Source organism: Ornithodoros turicata, chromosome 5, assembly GCF_037126465.1.
Source record: "Ornithodoros turicata isolate Travis chromosome 5, ASM3712646v1, whole genome shotgun sequence".
NCBI lineage: Eukaryota > Metazoa > Arthropoda > Arachnida > Ixodida > Argasidae > Ornithodoros > Ornithodoros turicata.
Window position 1 is genome coordinate 79,954,256 of NC_088205.1, and position 19,040 is coordinate 79,973,295.

Here is a 19,040-nt window from a genome sequence, read left to right on the forward strand (position 1 = left end):
GCAGAAATGACTTTCCGGGCGTGCAGCGCTTCTTCTGCTTTTCTTTCTTTCTTTTCTTCTTCTTTTTTTTTGTAACGTGAACCTCATTGGAGAAGGTTTTTGCTCTCGAAAAAGTGGTAAAATAGTGGTTACTTTTCGAAGTGATTCATGTACGGGTTCTATAGATGGGCCGCTTTGGCGAAGAACAATAGGAGTTCTCATGGCGGGATCAATTTGATTCTCCTAGATGCCGTCACTGCTGTGATCTGGAAGATCCGGAGCACATCTTTGGTCCATTGCCCGCACTATGAACCTTTGAGATCCACGCTTTTAGTGGTTCCAAATTAGCTGAACTCTCACCCTATATCTGGCTATGTCAATATTGCTTGGTCCATGGCCAAAACCAGCCCAGAAACGGTCTGCTCTAAAAGCACTTCTAAAGTTTTTGGACTTCGGTCCTCACTGTGAGGTGACCCAGTATTCCATTTCATCGCATTACTGCCAGCAGTGGGATAGAAGTATCGCCCCCTGGCGATGAAACTCCCCACTCATCGTAAAGTTGTTGTTGTTGTTGTTCGCGCGGGGTAAAAAAAACCGCCTCGACTCATGAACATCAAATGGTGCAGGAATCGTAGGAGGTGGGGCTTGGCTACACATGAAATAGGAAAGCTGCAACGGAAGGTAGCAACTAGGTAGCAACTAATGTTCTAAAATGGACTACCATTAGTTGTCTGGGGAGGAAGCATGTTGCCAATCTGGCAACATGCTTCCTCCCCAGACAACTAATGGTAGTCCATCTTAGAACAATGCAAACGAAAAATAAGCGAAATCCAAATGAAAGACAAAAGTGAGACGTCATAGATATACGTATATATATATATTAGCAAAATATTTTGGTATAGCTGCTCGTAGGCAACATTTTAAATAATGTATTATTATTAATATTATTACTATGATAGCTCTGTTTCGGCATCATAATTTACATTGTGCAACAACATAAAGTAGATCATGTCCAAACTTCGGGTTCACAAAGTTCATTCTCGGATAGGGAATAAACTAGCGCCGGTTGTGGCAGAATCAGTGATGGGTAAAGTACCCGAAATTGTACCTAAAGTAAAGTACAAAGTACCTGGCGTTAATGTTACATGAGGTACAGTACAAAGTACTGGGAATTATATTTTAAAGTACCCGTCAAGTATATTGCAACTGAGTTAGAGCAGTAATCTAGGCAAGTTGGGAGGGAAAACTTACAATGTATGTGCACGCAAAAAACGGGACTAAAGAAATGTCTGTGTGTGTGTCGTCTCTTCATTGGTCCAACGTTTTTCTTTCTTTTTTCTTTTTTTTTATGTGTTTTCCCTCTTCTAATTTGCAACGTTAGTTTGCATAGCGCCACGAGTCAGAGTTTGATATTGACAAAATTTGATGAAGTGCTCATGTTTGGATAGGCAAAATATGAGTTCTAAAGGTCAGCTAGTTAGTACTTACCCACATGAATATGAGCTGTAACAGATGGCATAATATCCGTATACAGCTGCTCAGGCAACAAGCTGTGCTAGTGGAAAGTATTTTTATTTCCTGATTTAACGACAACAACTTTATTTGATGATAATGATTCAAGAGTTTGATCGCCAGTGGTACCCTGATCCATTGTTGGTGGTAATTTTCCTGTTTATTCACGTGGTATACTATGAAAAAGGAGGGCAGCAATCCATTTTCTTGTTCAAAAATACTGCTTCTAGACACAAAACTTGCTTGATATTTTCTTATTATCTGTCTTTGCATTTCCTGGTGGGCACTTGAGTATTTGATGCGAAGTACCAGACAAATGTGTTTAAAGTTGAGTACAACGTACACAATTGGAAAAGTACTTAAAGTAAAGTAGATGTACTCAGAAATGTACTTAAAATAGTTCTTGAGCACTTGGTACTTGAAGTACAGCGCATCACTTGGCAGAATTAATAACCACATCCAAAAATATTTTTTCATAAAGTCCGCAAAATATCTTGAAAAAATGCAATATTGCAATATATTCCACTACTTACTTACTATTTATAATTAGTTAAGACGTGGAATTAAACCCACATTTCCACGCGTTTCACAATACTGGAGCTCTAATTCTTAAGCACACGCCGGAAAACGGCCGGCCTTTCTGAATTATTAAAAACCAGACCGGAAACCGGACCGTGCCGGGGAAAAACGCACGTTTCTATCACGGTACTTGGCGTGCTTCCCTTATCGTAAACATTCTATTTAAATTATTCCCGAAATGGCCACGACGCGGACTCACTTCCGCCTCGACGAATGAGACAAATGGTGCTAAGCAAAAGCATAACGTAAACGGAAGTAAGTTCCTCGACCCTGGAAGTACACTTTTGCGTGCGACATTACATAACCATCGGAAGTGCGCGCTCCGGTGGTTTTATTTCTTCACTTACGCGCTTATTTATGTAGAAAATTTGCATGGCGAACGAAAACAAACTCTTGGTTCCCGTCCTCGTTGTCGCTGATGCGCGGAAAAGCTCCTCCTCGTCACCAGGGGGCAGCTGAGAGCTGGGTGGTGTAGGGTGGCTCAATACTTGTATTCAGGCACCCTAGGATATGGGTCTAGACATATTTCTTTTTTTTTCTCTCTCTCTCTTTCATGAACAAGTACATCAGGGTGTTCCGACGACCACTCCACGACAGGAATTGTCGTCTGCTTCCGTCGTTGTATACCGCTGCCGGCAGAACCACCTGCTGGGACACATTCTGTTGTCGGTATGATTTTTAAACAAATCTACGTGAATACGGTTGGAATATAAGAGGCAATAATGTTTATGTCCATGAAATCCAGCAATTAAATATAAGATTGTACAGCACAGCGCCGTTTTTGTTATGTTTTCGTTGTGATCGCCGTGTTGACTAGGCGCCTGACACCGGCGACAAAACGTATTATTTTCAGCTCAAGGCTCGAAGGTCAGCATTGTACCAGGTGGAGTAGCCTGATCTTACTTTGTTGTGTCTCACATCTCCATGTTTTTTAATCAATCAATCAATCAACATACAGCAGGATTTTTTTTAAAGACTCTGCAATCTACGCGATTGAAGCCAACTGAATGTTGGTAGTCATGTGTAGTAGTCTCCGGTGCTTTTCTGTCATTGTGTCTAATTGATTAGTCAGATAAGACTGATTTGCTAACTACCACCGGCTGCGCTATCTGAGTGTTTCCCTGGGTTTTCCGAAGACTTTCCAGACAAATGTCTGCACAGTTCCCCCTGTAGTCGGCCCAGGACACATACGAAACGCCCTGTCCTCCACTCCTTCCTGCTGTCCTCTCTCCATCTATCCTCATCTGGGCGCCGCTCATAGTCACAGTTGCTTCGTGGCGCTAATACGTAATAAAGAAAAAACTTCATTAATTTAAGGGACGAGGCGTCAAATGGAACGCTGCAGAATGCCTTGAGAAACATCGGACCGAGGTTTTTTTCTCTCTGCGCTCTACAGCTGATAACGCTTTGATTGATTGGTTTTCAAAAGAAAAAAAAATGGAGATGCTTAATTAATGAGCCTCATCTGACTGAGTACATAGGCACAATGAAAGAAAAACACCGGCGACGACGACACACGACTAACAACATTCAGTTTGTTTCATGCTGGTTGGAACGAGTGTTTTTTAAGAATGGCAACCCAAGCAGCACTACATGTTGACACAATATTGTACCAACACTGGCAATGTCGGTCCAATATTGGTTCAAGATTGGACCAACATGTTGTGCTGCTTGGGAAGCCGACCTTTCGTGTTTCTAAGATTTCCCATTTTACATTAAACATACATCTATACATCTATTGAGAAGATACACAATATCGAAAGTATCGACATCTTCCAATGCAATCGACGGCAAAGACACGGTTATTTTAATTGTACGCTGTTACACACTCGGAGAAGTCAATACATACGAGCCGTACTCGAGAAGGATGTTTACGAACGTGTACAATATCAGTAAATGTTTCTGCCAATAAAAGCGTGGAACGTCAAGAAGCACTGCTGTTTTCGCTATGCACTGTTTTCGGCGCACACAAACAATGTAATGCAATTGTCAGCTACGTACATAAGGAACATCGGTCGATATCGAACGTGTCGGGGGAATGAACGAACACTCGCAGTACTTCCGCATATGTCATTGTAACACGTGTCCCTTCTTTGACTAGTTCCACGCTTTGACTGTATATACCTGTACGTTCTTCTTGATCCGTCATGCCCACTGTCAGATTGGCAGCAGCTTTTAATATTGCGTTCTTTCTCATTCTTCCACTAAAATGTGTCGCCTTCGAGGTCGATCTCGGTTCCACAATTAGTGTGTTACCGACATCATACGGATGTCAGAAGGTTAAACAGAATGTCCAGCAGCGGTCAAAGAGTTTATAAGTTTGCAGACTTCACTTTAGTAACCCGCACCAATCGATCTGTATTGGCACATCACTTTGGTCTTCAGCTCTTTGCAAATCTGTACGATATGCCCCCGTGTGAAGTTAAGCATGTTCCATGCCACCATGGTGAAGTTAAGTGGAACTTCTTGTCGCTATCTATTGTCGCACCTAATTACTTTGTGAACTGGCCGTCTGGCGGCGTCTATCATGTACCCTTTGAGTAGGGATCAGTTTTGGTGCAGTTTATACTATGCTCACCAGATGCTGCGTAAACAACAACAACAACTACATGAATGACGATGATAATGTAAGTAATGTGATGCTGCATAAGTAAATCGTGCCTAGGGTCTACTTTTCGCATCGCACTAGCTTATTAAGCTATGCTCCGTGTGGGTTCTACAGTGCTATTCTTGTGTTTGATTGAAATACAGAAATAATAAATAAAGAAGCCATACTGAAGAAACCGCGAGACGAGGGCTTTTTTTTTTCGTGTCCTTCGTCTCGCGGTTTCTTCAGTAGGATCTATATCACCAGCTCGCTTGCTTCCTATAACTGTTCTATTAAATAAAGAAGGTTTAGAAATTCAAGCACCGTGCGCGAACCACCCCTGTGCCAACCTGAAAATGAGATTACATATTGCATTACACTCTAAATGTGCAATGAAGCAGCAGTATACAATTTCGTTTGCACGAAATCGCCGCTAGTGGCGCTGTGAAGCGGGTACGGCGTCTGTTCGTTAGTGCAAGACGCAGTTGACGTGATCGACTTCCAACCACTGTGTTGTTCGAGATTTACGCTGCTTTTCTGGTATACTTTGCAGACATGTCTCGCAACAAAAAGCTCCTCCTGAAGTCGGCCCGTGTCGTATACTAACAATCCTCACTGTTGCCTTTCTGTGATCTCCCTATTCATGCCTATGCAAAGCTCATGGCCCCAATTGCATCGCGGTGCCACGGCGAGCAAAGCCAACGAAAAAAAACAAAAAAACACGCAATGCAACCACATAATGCGCATGCGTTCGGTCATGTGTGGGTATCTTTTATTCGACGAACAGGAATTGAACCAGAGGTGTATTTGAACTTTCAAAGCTGGCTCCGAACCGGTGTTGGTTTCAGTTTCGTACAAAAAGGAGAAAAAATTGTATTTTGTTTCGATGTACAGGAATTAACGTAAAGATATTTGCCCTCGCGGAGGAAACCAGCTATTTCTGTTCACTCAACTGCAAGAGCGATGATCAATAAAACTGAAAAGAACTATGACCTTCCACAGGATCGAAAGAAATGTCGCAATTAAAAAAAAATATATATATATATCGGTGCTATCCCGGCGGCATGTGTGTCGTTCGACAAAGCATCTCCTCCCATTCATATAAAAGGAGCAAATCAAATAAATAATCCAAAGCGCCAATGCCGACCGTAACGACGGGAAATTGACCTGACCCTCCCCGCCTTATCTCGTTCACACGCAATCGAACGAGCCGCATCCTGTAACGCCGATGCTACGTGGACGTCAACAAAGAAAGGGCGGCATCCCAACTCGTTTTGATGGCGTCACGCCCGACGTCACTTCGACCATTCAAACGCACCGGCATTTGGAAATGCTTATGCAGGGGAAACCGAGAGGGAATGCTATAGCTTAATGTGGAAAGACACCAGCGTTCATTCGAGGAACATTGACTGGAGTTTGCATTTTTACGTTTACACTTTTTTTATTTATTTCCAAAGGAAATGAGGGCCAGTTAATTGAGATGACTCGGTAAAAAAAATCGCACAAGTTGGTGGGCACGGTGTGACTGACAGTGCGTGTGAGTGACTGGCTGGGCGTCTTTGTCACTCATTCGTTTTATTGTAGTTAGCCGTTTTTGTTGATCTGGAGTAGTCGGCTCTCGTAATGAATGCCCATTTCTCAATTTTTTTTTTTTCTTATCAACTCAACTCAATTCATAACTCGGTAACATCATCTACCCCGTCGAAATGTGAACGGAGACTCACAAAAAGGAGAAAGAGAAAAGAACGAAAAGAGGATAGAGTTTATTTTTTTTCCTTGAGGAAAAAATAAATAAAATGACAAAATAAAATGAGATCAAGGTGTTCCCGAAAAGAGTAATTTCTTCCTGACTAGTACAGAGACCCGTTAGCAAACTCTATAAAGTCGAATGTTACAGCGTTTTGCGAGCTCTTCCTTCATTTAATTTAATATATTTTTAGCGCTCTGTTTTTGTCGTTGATTCCAACGTCCGTGCATCGCCACCTCGGGAATAAATGTATGAGGTGCCTTCGAACGGGAGATATTAGTGTGGTGACATTGTAAATAATGTAGAGGTTTACCCAAGATTCTTTAATAATGTCGCAGCGGAATTACTCTTATCTCGTCTGCGGGGCACTACGTCTCAAAATAATACGGATAAATTAAATTGGATTGAAGGTACAGGGTCTGTAATCGAGCTAAAATTAATAAAAAAAATAGTGTATACGTGTTGAACTATATATGTTCGAGGACGTAGTAATGAGGCTAAAATTCGCATTAAAATTGTCGTTTGGCTTAGTTATTTGTTGACAAATACTGAAAATATTAATAATAAAAAGCTGTCCTTTTAGCATTTCCAATGGCGTATGGCTAAGCCTCGTGTACCTGCGGATTCGGTTAGTTTCCTTGCACTGGAAACTTTGTTACTATGCTTAATTTTAACATTTTGAGACATAACATACACTTGCGTCGTTACATCTCTAGAAAATATGCATTCCAGAACTGATTTCAAATCGTCACCACTGCCCAAACAGCGTAAGAAAATGGCGGTATTCCGAATGTCTAGCAAGGGGTTGTTTTTAATTTTTCATAATTTAACGAAACAGATATGTAAGCTGAAAGGGTTCGATTTTTAAGCACTCCATACATCCCCACTAAACTTTCGGCGTCTGCCATTCCTGCAGTGTTTTTTTTTTAACGTAGCGAAAGAAATGTCGTATATAACTTTGTCTTGGCCTCTTGGGTAATCCTGCATATTCAACAAATGCATATTAAAAAAGAAAAAAAAAGAAAAAGAATGCGGGAGCAAGCAGGTTTCTGTTCATTGTTTCTGGCTGAATTTAGGGGCTCTTTCGTCTATTTTTGGTCCGTCGCGTACATCACAGGAATATACATTTTGCTGAAAGAAATTGCATTGTATACATTGTGAGTAGGTGTCATTCAGAAGAAAGATACATGTTCTTATCGGTAACTGAACTATCACACCCTATAAACGGTTATCAGCGAAGATCTCACTCGACAGTGTCATGGACCAGTCCCGTGTCCGAGTGGACACACCATTCTCTCGTTGGTGGTAGCACCAGGTCAGTGCTGAAGACACTGAAGTGGTATAGGTTCGAGTCCTAACACCGACTTTCCTCGGATGTTCCGGTAGTCTACCAGCGGCATGGCCGAGCGGGTTAAGGCGTCGCGCTCGTTGGTGTTAGCCCAAGGTCGTGCTGAAGATTGGAAGGTGGTGGGTTCGAATCGTACCACTGGCTGGGCTGTCTGAGGTTTTCCCTGGGTCTCCCGAAGACTTTCCAGACGAATGCCGGCACAGTTCCCCCTGAAGTCGGCCCAGGACGCATACTAACCCTCCTGTCCGCCACTCCGTCCTGCTGTCCTGTCTCCATCTGTCCACAACTGCCGTCTGTTCTCTCTTCAGCTGACAGCTTCTGTAAATCGCTCATAGCTACAGATACTTCGCGGTGCTTACACGAAACCGTTCAACGAGACATCATTACGGATGTCCCTTGGCACTATCTGTTTTTTTTCTTTCTTGCTTCGCGCATGCTCTGCGCGAAAGTCGCTTTTGCAGACACTCACTGTTTGTCTCAACTACACACTGACCGTTGACTTGGAACGCGGTATGAAGCCAACTACCCCCGTCGGTCGCATATCCGTTGCTCTATTGCTACATCAATGACGCGCATCCTTGGCTGAACACACCGTGCTTTCCCCCCCTCGTACGTCGGCAGGAAAAAATAATAATAAAACACCATTTTGGCCGCTCTTTCCTCCACTCCGCCGCATTGCCCGCGGCATTCCACCCTTTCCCATTAACACGGGGAGAGCGCTTTCTTGTTCTTTTGAACCCTCGCAGCAGAAAGGACTCTCCTTCTCACTAAATATATATGCTGACTCCCGTCCTTATGTAGGACAGTAGCTGACACGGGGAAAAAACTTTCACTGCTCGCGGAGACATCCCTGCACGGAGCTGCCAGGCATCACTTTTCTCGCGGGGGGAAGTTTTTTTTGTGTGTGTTAACTTTCTAAGGCAACTGTTGTTAGGCGGATAGAGCTTGACGGGTGGTCGTGCAGGGCGAACCTTGAGATGGCCACAGCTCCTTGTAGGCTGGGAAGAATTTCCGAAAACGGGGAGCGATTCATCGAGTTTGATCTCGTCAAGTCCGGACGGAATGGTGCTCCGGACGTACACCTTAAGTGTAGGATCACGGCGACGAAGCGGACACGGAAGCTTCCGTCGCTGCAAGACGCGGATCGTCAGAAGAAGTGCGAGACAAAGTCTGAGAAACAGCCAAGGTCATTGTTTGGATCCTTCCTCGGAAATTGTCTCGGCGATGTGTTCGGAACGGTCCAGCTTATGTACCAGCTTTTATCGTGTCTGTCCACGAAGTTTGCAGAGGTTGAGCTTCTGCAAGAGGGAGAATGGTTGAGCGGACTTCCCGAAGAGATGCCGGAGCATGACTCTGCGAAGCTGAAAGTGCTGAACTGGGCTGAAGACACGCTGAACTGTCGCCGTGTCGTGCCGAGGATAGAAGTGGAGGACCTTGAAGCGGACGACGAACGTGACGATGACGATGAGGATGAAAGTTCCGGATTCTTCAGCGACGAAGTGAGCGTCTACAGTGAGACGGATAACGAAGCAACGTGTACTGTCGACAGACAAGTGCAGTGCAATTTGGGAAAGTTCACGCTTGCCCAAGCGAAAGACTTGAACAACGTTCAGTGCTCTCCAGGACTGAGGTCCGGGAAAAGCAAAAGGGGTCTTCTGTCGCACCGAGAGCTCCCCGCGTGGCTACAAAACAACGACTTCCTGGTGCGCCATCACCGCCCACCTCTGTATTCCTACAAAGCATGCCTCCGTTCCATCTTCAGCATCCACAGCGAAACAGGGAATATCTGGACGCATCTACTCGGAGCCCTGGGCTTCGCCCTCTTCAGTGTCTACTTCTTCTCCGCACCGGTGCTCAACCTGGACTGGACCGGATCGTCCATGTTCTTCCTGTACTTCGTAGGTGCCGTAACGTGTTTAGGACTATCAGCAACGTATCACACTTTGAACTGTCATTCCCCGGATGTGTGTGACTTGTTCTGCAAGATGGACTATTGCGGAATCACGATCCTAATCCTGGGCTCGATCTACCCGTGGTTGTACTTTCAGTTCCTCTGTGACCCTCCGAAACGACTGTTCTACTGCATTCTAGTTACCATAATGGGTGGACTGACCATACGGTTGTCGATGTCTAAAAAGTTCGGCGAACCGCGGTACCGCGTCTTGAGAGCGTCGGTGTTCTTCGGATTTGCGATGGTGTGCGGTATTCTGCCCACTTCACACTACGGTATTCTGTACGGCTGGGACAACCTGATGTACGACACGAAGTTTGTGTACGTCCTGTTGATGATGCTGATGTACGTGTGTGGGTCTTGCGTGTACGCGTCGCGGGTTCCGGAGCGGTTCCTTCCTGGTGCATTCGATGTCATCTTCAACAGCCATCAGGTTTTCCACGTGTTCGTGATCTTGGGAGCGTTAACGCACTACGTAGGGATCTACCAGCTGGCGTCGCTGAGGATAGCGCAGGGACCGTGTGGACCTGGCAGGACTGACTCGGTGCTGGAGGCGCTCGGTGTCGTTTGATGGAGGTCCTGGGCTTAGAACATGAGCAAAAAAACACGGTAAGTAAACATTTGACGTTAAATTTGTTTCTGTTAGACGTTTGAGTGCGATGGAATGTGTATGGTGGGCGGAAGTGAAATGGTTGCAGTGCAGCTCATAATGCCGGTAGAGTTCATGGAGGAGTTCATAAGTTCATGGCCAGGTACACTATTAAACGGCACAATAATAAAGATACGTAACGAACGGAAAGAACAAAGAATAAAGAACGGAAAGAACTGACCGGACGGTCGGGCGGGCTACCTTGTACTTGCGCCGACGTATAATTTTAATCAATAGAATGCTGCCTTAATGATCCGTCGATGTCCTCCGAACGTTGACCATGTCAACATCTTCCCTTTATGGACAACGCATCAAGAAAGCTGCCGTTTCGTGGCGGATCTGATCACCTTCTTCGTAAAGACAAAGTAGGTTATAGAGTAAACATTGCATGCCCAGTTTGGGTCAGGGTTAGGATGTCTTGGGCTCCGATGTAGGACAAATTCTCACGAACGATAGCCTATCGCTACATCTGCGACCGTGCTCCAGAGAGTGTGCACAGCGGCACATGAGATTTTTTGTAGTTCTTTTATCTTTCGCAGCTAATAATCCCTGTATCGAGACCTTGTGCTACATCCCGTTAGTCGGACATTTGTTGCTTTAATCTTCCTCTGTACGCTAGCTACGGGTAAAGTCGCAGAATATGTAGAGAAATCGAGTCACGTGGTGTCATTCGATCTGTGTCACGGTTCTGCGACGCTTTAGGTTTAATCTGGTGACTTTATTATTATTTTCGACTGACCTTTTTGGGGATTTGCCTCTCTTGATGCTTTTATGGATTACATTTTCTGGGCGGAAGCGACACCATTTCCAGCGACGTGCTGAAGTTGATTTTTGAAGAGTTGGGCTGTAGCGGGGTAGGCGGGACATTTTCATCGTGGATGTATGCAGCACAGAGACGAAGACAGAATTGTTAGAACAAAAATAAGACGGCACGGCTGCAGTCTCTCAACTGGTGTATTTTATGAGAAAAACCTATTTTCTACACTTCGCAGGATGATAAGCATGAGCAATAAAAGCAACACGAACGGGTGGATAGCGAGGATAATACGTGGGAAATCCTTCATGGGGGATAGGGCACGTTATCCTATAGGAACAAACACACACCACGTGGGTGAAAACAAGTTGATTATTGGGTTTAGTGCGCGGAACGTTACACAGTGCAAACGCCCGAAGGTAATGTCAGTGAGTGATACGGCAATACAAGAAGTACAACTACAAATGTGGCTCAATAGAAGTACCAAGAGCTTATAATGGCAGTCCAAGTTATGTTTCCGGCGCTTTTTGCATAAATTTTCCTAAGATTACTCTTTTTCTTCGCTCTCAGAGTGTACCTATAGTAGATTTATTCTCGTTTTCCTTTCTTTTCTTTGTTTTTTTTTCTTTTCGTGCCTTCTGTACAAAGCCTCGTTTCAAGAAGCGTTCTCTTCGGGCTTTCCTTCATACCCTTCTTTGCTTTTTTATCGTAGAGGAAAACAAGTGTGGGGGCGTTTCCTATGGACATCCGCGTAAACCGATAATTCTCCCCTGGACTTTCGGTTTAATTTTATGCATTCGCTTCATTGCCTGTTCCGATCAATGTTAGAGCATCATTAAGAGAGCATTATCGTACGCATGGCATGATTGAATGCTATTTGAAACGTTTCTTTAAACGTGTTACCATCAAAGGTTAAGTATTGGCCCTAGAAGATGTAACAAAATTCATGACAACCTTGTGGTTAGAGGTCGAATATATTTACCATTAAGCCGCAAAGGCTGCTTGAACGCAGTTTTTCGTCTATTTGCCAGAGACCGCGTGTGGTGAAGATTGGAAGAAACATAATAACCAATCGATCATTAACGTTAAGGGTTGGAGCTCAGCCTATGACGTCAGCAACTTAGTAACACGGTGCAAGTTGCTTAGACACACGGTCTTCCGTGAGCGACTTTAAATACTCTCTGTCATGCTCTGAGATTTCGGCGCGCGTTAAAGAATTCCTCAGGTTGGCAAGGTCAATCCACAGATTAACCACTGAGGCGTCGCTCATTTGCATACGATCTTCACGAAGAGAGTAAAAGGACAACGAAGAAGGTACGAGATAAAAGACCTTCAAAGACTGCACCGAGACTCGCGGAAGACGTGAACAACGTCTTAGCTTTCTGAGCACGAACGCTCAACGTCCAGTGTTCACATACACTGCTAACCGCGGGGAATATCCTGCGACACAGCCACAAGATATTCTGTAGCAGACGACACGGAAAGACGCTGACGGTGTCGTCTGCAAAGTGTCGTCTGCAAAGTGTCGGTGTCGTCTGCTAACGGCACTCCCGATATTTCGCACCGTGTGAATGCTCAACATAACACAGGACGGAACTTCTTCTCCGTGAGCAGCGTTTTCTCTTCTTCTTCCACTAGAATGTTCCGTGAGGATGTCGCTCGTGTGAATAGACAGTAAAAGTCACTCCGGCCATGTCAGCGCCTCTTTCGCCACCACCGATGACGGGTCAAACACGCTCCTCATCGCTTTGGGGAAGTTAATTCTGAAGGATCGAGGAAAAGAGTACCGCAGCAGGAAAGGCGAACCGATTACGTAATTTATAGAATGTGAAACGGGCTGCCTATGACGGATTAGAGGTGTATCCATACTCTGTTCCTCCTTGGTGATGTTCCTCCTTGGTGATGTTCCTCCACACAACCTGTTTCCGTCATTGCCAAGCGGGCACGTGCGCAGGTTGTAGCTTTCTGTTGCATCCACTTGGCATAGCACGTGTAGCCTCTTTTGTTTTACGATCGGTGCTATACTTTCCTGGTTATAGTACGAAAATAGCGCATATGAAAATGAAAGTGGATGGATGTCGACGCCGTCTTGGATATAGATTGACGAGGAAAATGGTTGAAGGGGAAAGGTAAATACGGTCATCCTGGCGAGCCCTTTGTTCTGTAGCGGTTAAACAGTAAACGTTTAGGGTAAATGCTTTTTTATGGGAAACATTTAGGCGATTCTTTTATCTTGTTGCACGTAAGCGCATTCGATTCATGTTTCTTTCGTTCTCACTTTCCAACACCGAACAAGACGCTGGCTACGGAACGGCATAAGTACCTTGGTGCGTACCTCTTCCTTGACGTGATTTCCTTCATTGCATATTCATCTACCTCCTACTTGTACCTGTCAACGTACAGCGCCGGAACCATTTGCTATTCAATAGCATCATGATATGACTGACTGTCCAGGAAACGTTCGGAGAACAATCCATCGCTATAAAGTTCGCTATACACCTCAGAAGGAGTCGTTGCTATATAGCGAACTCGCACGTTGTATCCTCCACCCGTCTACAACATACCCTTCGTCAACAATGGCAGATAAAAGACAGTATTCGGATGAGGGTACGGTGCTACCGTAAACGTCTCGCGTGCAGTGTAGCTCTAAAAGGGTGGTTGTACGAATTTTTCCTGGTCCTCCGGTGGGCGACCTTATTTCGAACCTTCCTTCCTTCCGTTTATAGCGTCCCGGAAGCGGCGTGCAGGAAAAATCGGAGCTATGTTCCGTAGCTCGAGGTTTTACAAGAGTAATTCCCTCTGGGGCAGCAATGTCATTCCATCGGATGAAACTCTTTGGAAATCTACCTGGCGAAACACGAGATGATGGTCCAACGGAGTGCGCAACATAACGATGATCGAGTTTCTCCATTATTTCCTTTTTATACGTGAAAAACCCGAGATGCTTTCACGTCGTGCACATCACGTAGGGGGGGCGGTACTATTTATTTTTGCAGCGGTCAAGCCCAGTCATTATGGGCCAAAGAAATCGGACCACGGCGCTGCGGCTATTGTTTCGTGAGGCGACCTTCTGCGCCGGCTGCGGTGTCCGTGACAGCAGAAACAGTTCGTGTTGTGGAATAGGTACGATGTTTTGCTAACACAGGACGTTTCGGCAATTTTCGTCTCGTTTTAGAGTTTCTAGAAGCGTGTAGAGCGGTGCGAATGAGCTTACTTTGGCGCGGTGCATTCAAAATATGGTGGAAAAGGACAGCGCAAAAAATAATAATAAAGAATACATAAAAAAATAATAAAGACTCTCGTGCTAAAGACTGGGAGGTGGTGGGCTCGAGTCCTACCACTGGCTCTGGTGTCTGGGCAAACTATTCCAGACTAATGTCCGCGGAGTTCCCCTTGAAGTCGGCCCAGGACGCATACTAACTCCCCTTTCTCTCACTCCTTCCTGCTGTCGTCTCTCCATCTGTCCACGTCTGTACGTCGTTCATAGCCACAGTTGCTTCGCGGCGCTAACACGAAATTAAAAAAAAAAGCTAACAACAAACTGAGCCTGACAGCACGTTCTGGTAGTTGACCATTAATTGGATTTGATACAAACATTTGATACAGGATACAAAATAGATGACAAGAGAATCCCTGGTTGAGACAGAACAGAAATCCTACGAATAGTAATTTAACCGTAGTTGTGGGGGCGCTGCGGAGGCCTTCGTTCTGTTATCGTGCGAGTCTCCAAAGGAAGTTGAGTGGAATCGGACGGAAATGGGGTAGATAAAGTGAGAGATATAGGAGATGAGATTACGGAGGAAGGAAAGCCGATATTGTGAGAAGCTCGCCGTTAACCACGCGCGGGGCATTGAGTCAATACAGGAAGTTGAAGAAAGATTAGTTTTTTTCATGACTCTGTTACGTAACGTATAAGGAAGGAAGACACGTAACGTGTTACATTATCGTGGTTACGTATAAATCAGTCGCGGAAGCCGCCGGAATACCGCTCCGAACCATCGCTTTTACCGAACGAAAAAAAAAAACAAAAACAAAAAAAAAAACGCATGAAATAGTAATTGGGGGGCACAAATAAGTTATCGGCCAATATGTGTTTTACGAGTACATATTAATTTTTTTACACGAAATTGGAGGACTTCACACAATTTGCAAAGAACGACCTTTATTCAGAGTGAGCTTGAGCGCCCCAGTTTCATGTAGGCCGTCTTTACGGTGTCTGCTTTGAACCTGTATATCACCACGAGCAGTTACGGTCAGCAGTTAAAATTTTGTTTTGCTAAAAGCTAAAAGCAAAAAGCAGCTAAAAGCTGTTTTTAAATTATAGACTTGCTCTTTTAGAGACACAAGAAAAGAAATATTCCGGCGGAGAGCGGTCCTAACACCTTACGAATCGTCATTGTCATTTGCGAACGCCATTTTCCTTCGCTACTTTCGCTTTGTAACTCTACGCAGCACGAGCGCGTGTGTGACTTTTCTTCCTTTTTTTTTGCTAGAAATCAGTACTAAATGCGATAACCACCGCAACAGTTGCCATAGATTGTAGTTATACACTTACGAGACTTATCGCTATTCATCTAATCGCTTTCCACGCCGAGACTGGGAGGTGACACGGGTTCGAATCCTGTCACCGGCTGTGCTGTCTGAGGTTTTCCTTGGGTTTTCCGAAGACTTTCCAGACGCATGTCGGCACAATTCCCCCTGAAGTCGGCCCAGGACACATACTAACCCCCCTGTCCCCCCACTCCTTCCTGCTGTCCTCTCTCCATCTCTCCGCGTCTTGTACGCCGCTCATAGCTACAGTTGCTTCGCGGCGCTAAGACACACACAAAATATTCATCTAATTACAATAAGCCACAATTTATCTGAGCACATCGATCAATAATATAAAACCTCGAGACTAGGGAACACGAAAGGACAGACACAACACGAAGTCTGAGACGGAGAAGAGACTTCGTGTTGTGTCTGTCCTTTCGTGTTCCCTAGTCTCGGGGTTTTACATTATGCATCATCTTCACCAGCTCGCTTGCTTCCTAGCCATTTTTGCATTGACATCGATCAAGGCAATCCATATTTTGCTCAGTATTAAAAAAAAAAAATATGTCGTTCATTAAAATCGCAAAAAAAAGTGCAGGGCTGCACCTCGCGATCGCTTTGACGCCTTCATCGCACCTTGGCGACATTCCCACACGATGAACCGAACATTGACTTTCCCTCGTCTGGTATTTCCCGCGCGCGTGCTTCTCAAAAGTTAGAAGAGTACTTGTCCATGACGTCCGCATAAATAAACTACACGAGAGACAGCGTCGTGTGACGTCACAAGGACGTCACGGTCGACCTTGGAGTCGCTCGGATGTTCGGCGCGCGTTGTTTACTGGACGCTTCCCTCCGTGTGGAATAAAGGCGACATCGCGTGGAAATTAGCGTCAATTGACGATATTTGAAAGTCATTGTCTGTATATATATATACAATACGGCGACATCCTCGGAGCTTTCCGGGAAGGAATGTTACAGGGACAAGGTGTATCTGCTTTGTGAGGAGGCATTGGTTGGTGTAGGCGGAAGCGTGGTGAGGGTGGTGCAGAGTAGTGAAGTAGAAGCGACGTTAGTCTTCTGTGTGAACAATGTGTCTTTTTAAGTGCACTCTTAAAAAAAGGGTGTACTTTAACTCCTTTTTTTGCCACATATATAACACCCTTTTGGACATTACAATTACTCCCCAAAAGGGTGTCTCCTCACTCCCTCAAGGGAGTAGCATAACACCTTTCTCCCTACTGGAGAGTAATATTACTCCCCGGCAGGGGGAATGTGTTTTGCTACTCCCTTGAGGGAGTGAGGAGACACCCTTTTTGAGAGTAATTGTAATCTCCAAAAGGGTGTTATATATGTGGCAAAAAAAGGAGTTAAAGTACACCCTTTTTTTTATGAGTGTGGAGTTGTGTACGTCAAGCTATTTATATTGAGGTGCATAGTCTTCGTATTAATTAAATTACAATTACAATTAATTAAGTTATTGCTTATTATTTTGCCCATAAACAACATAGTGGCCTTCGCAATGAAGAAAAATAAGAAAAAAATTGATTTGTTAACGAGTAATTCACGAAAATGTCAATGAGCGCCAGGCTCTATATGTTTTCTGTTTGTCCCTAGGTGGAGCTCGCCTCGTTTCGTCACGTGTCTGATTTGTTAAGCAGTGATTTATGCAGAACCCCCCTACACCCCCGTAACACCCCCCAAATGTTCAGTGACACCCCGTTACATTTTCACCTGTGTACTCCCTACAAGGGGTGCCCTTGCGAATTCAGCTCTAGACACATGTCGGTAATGATATGTTAAGCTGTAATGACGTAACTATAATAATCACCCCCCCCCCCCAATTTTTTCGAACACCCCTCCATGATTTGGGATTCTGGATAAACCACTGTTGTTGGGTCTTCGTATTTCTGCTTTTGCCTTCATGTAGTAACTGATTTGGTAACTGCAATAGGTCTTCCACAGTGTAATTGATCATCAAAACTGGATCAGCTCTTATCGCGTTGTCTTCGGCGATATTGTGCTCGTGTTTTAGATATTGACCTCGAAGCACATACTAATTAGCGCGCCTGTACTTCCAAGCCTCCCTCAGCTTGACCTCGAGAACAATACAAATGCGAAAATTATCCTCATGAGCTCCAACATTTCACTTCCAAACTATTCCCTCCGCTTTTACTACGTTCACATCTCGCTCATCTGTAAAAGCAGTCTGCCTTTCCCGCAGGGCTGATAACACTGATATGTTGCTTTTTTTTCTCCACCTTATAGTCCTCCTCACCCTGGTGATAAGAATCGCAATCACGCGACGGGGCGCCTACGAGTAGGACCAAGGACCTTCGCCTGCCTGCCTGCCTGCCTGCAGCTGCACCTGCTGGAAGGAAAGCACCTGACCCGAACGGGGAACGTGAGCGAAGGCGACCTAGAAGGCGCACGCAGGAACGAAGAATCAACCTTGCGTGATTATTCACGTACCAAGAAGTCTACCTCCAACTTTTCATTCAGCGACAGTTTCTTGTAGCGGTGTTAAACTGTCGTAAATGGTTCATATAGTTATCGATGTAGTTCTCCAGTCATTTTTCAATACGGGGAAGGTTAGCCTTTGATTGTGCGGCACAAAGATTAATACAATAAATAAATCACTACGCGCCTGCGCAGTACAATGAAGTAATTGAACTGATGACGCGCTGCGAGTGAAATCGGAAAATAACGTGGTGTTCTTTAAATGAGACATACAAATAGAGCCAGATATTAATGAATGATACAAAGCGAACCATCCATGATTTACGTTACTGTAAATATCTTTTTCTTGCACTATCCGAACTGTTGTTGTGAACATCATTTATGTACTCGCTAACACCTTTTAACTTAACTACTGTAACTAGTACTGTAACTGTACTGTAACTGTACTAGTTTTATTGTTGCTGTGATGTTTTTGTACGCGCGTCAGCCTGCCGTTATCAGGTAACAATTATTGCCTCGTTTTAAATGGAAACATTATTTTCAGATAGTTGTCTCGAACGCAGTATTTTCGTATCATTACCAATTATACGAGAACCCGTTGCGTTGGCTAGGCAAATAATTGTCTCGGTTAAAATACTCTATTTATTTCATTGTGTTGACTTGAATACGAGTATTTCGCGTGTGTTGCGCACTATTCCTCAGGCCTTATTTAAATATTGTAAATATTGTTTTCACGAGCTCAGAGCCATTAGGACAACGTGAGGTGCACCGAGACATTAAAGCTAGGCATGTGCTTGATTTTTGAATGTTGATGTATTTTTAATGTCGTTTTGTCGCTTCAAAGCCAATTGTGTTAGTCACTACTCTCAAACACTGGTTGAAATTCTACCATTTCTCCATCCTGTCGATCATGCCATAACGAAGTAACAAAATTCTCTCATATT

The 19,040-nt window shown here is 44.5% G+C and overlaps 1 protein-coding gene across 1 annotated transcript; it reads left to right on the forward strand.

Moving 5' to 3' along the window:
- Positions 1-8,724: 8,724 nt before the first annotated feature.
- LOC135396242 (adiponectin receptor protein-like) lies at positions 8,725-19,040 on the forward strand. The gene is made up of 2 exons (XM_064627268.1): positions 8,725-10,312; positions 17,905-19,040. The coding sequence occupies exon 1, from the start codon at positions 8,730-8,732 to the stop codon at positions 10,272-10,274; it is 1,545 nt and encodes a 514-aa protein (XP_064483338.1). The 5' UTR covers positions 8,725-8,729; the 3' UTR covers positions 10,275-10,312; positions 17,905-19,040.

Excerpts from the sequence above, each read along its gene's own strand:
- LOC135396242 (XM_064627268.1), top strand. The coding sequence starts at position 8,730 with ATGGCCACAGCTCCTTGTAGGCTGGGAAGAATTTCCGAAAACGGGGAG.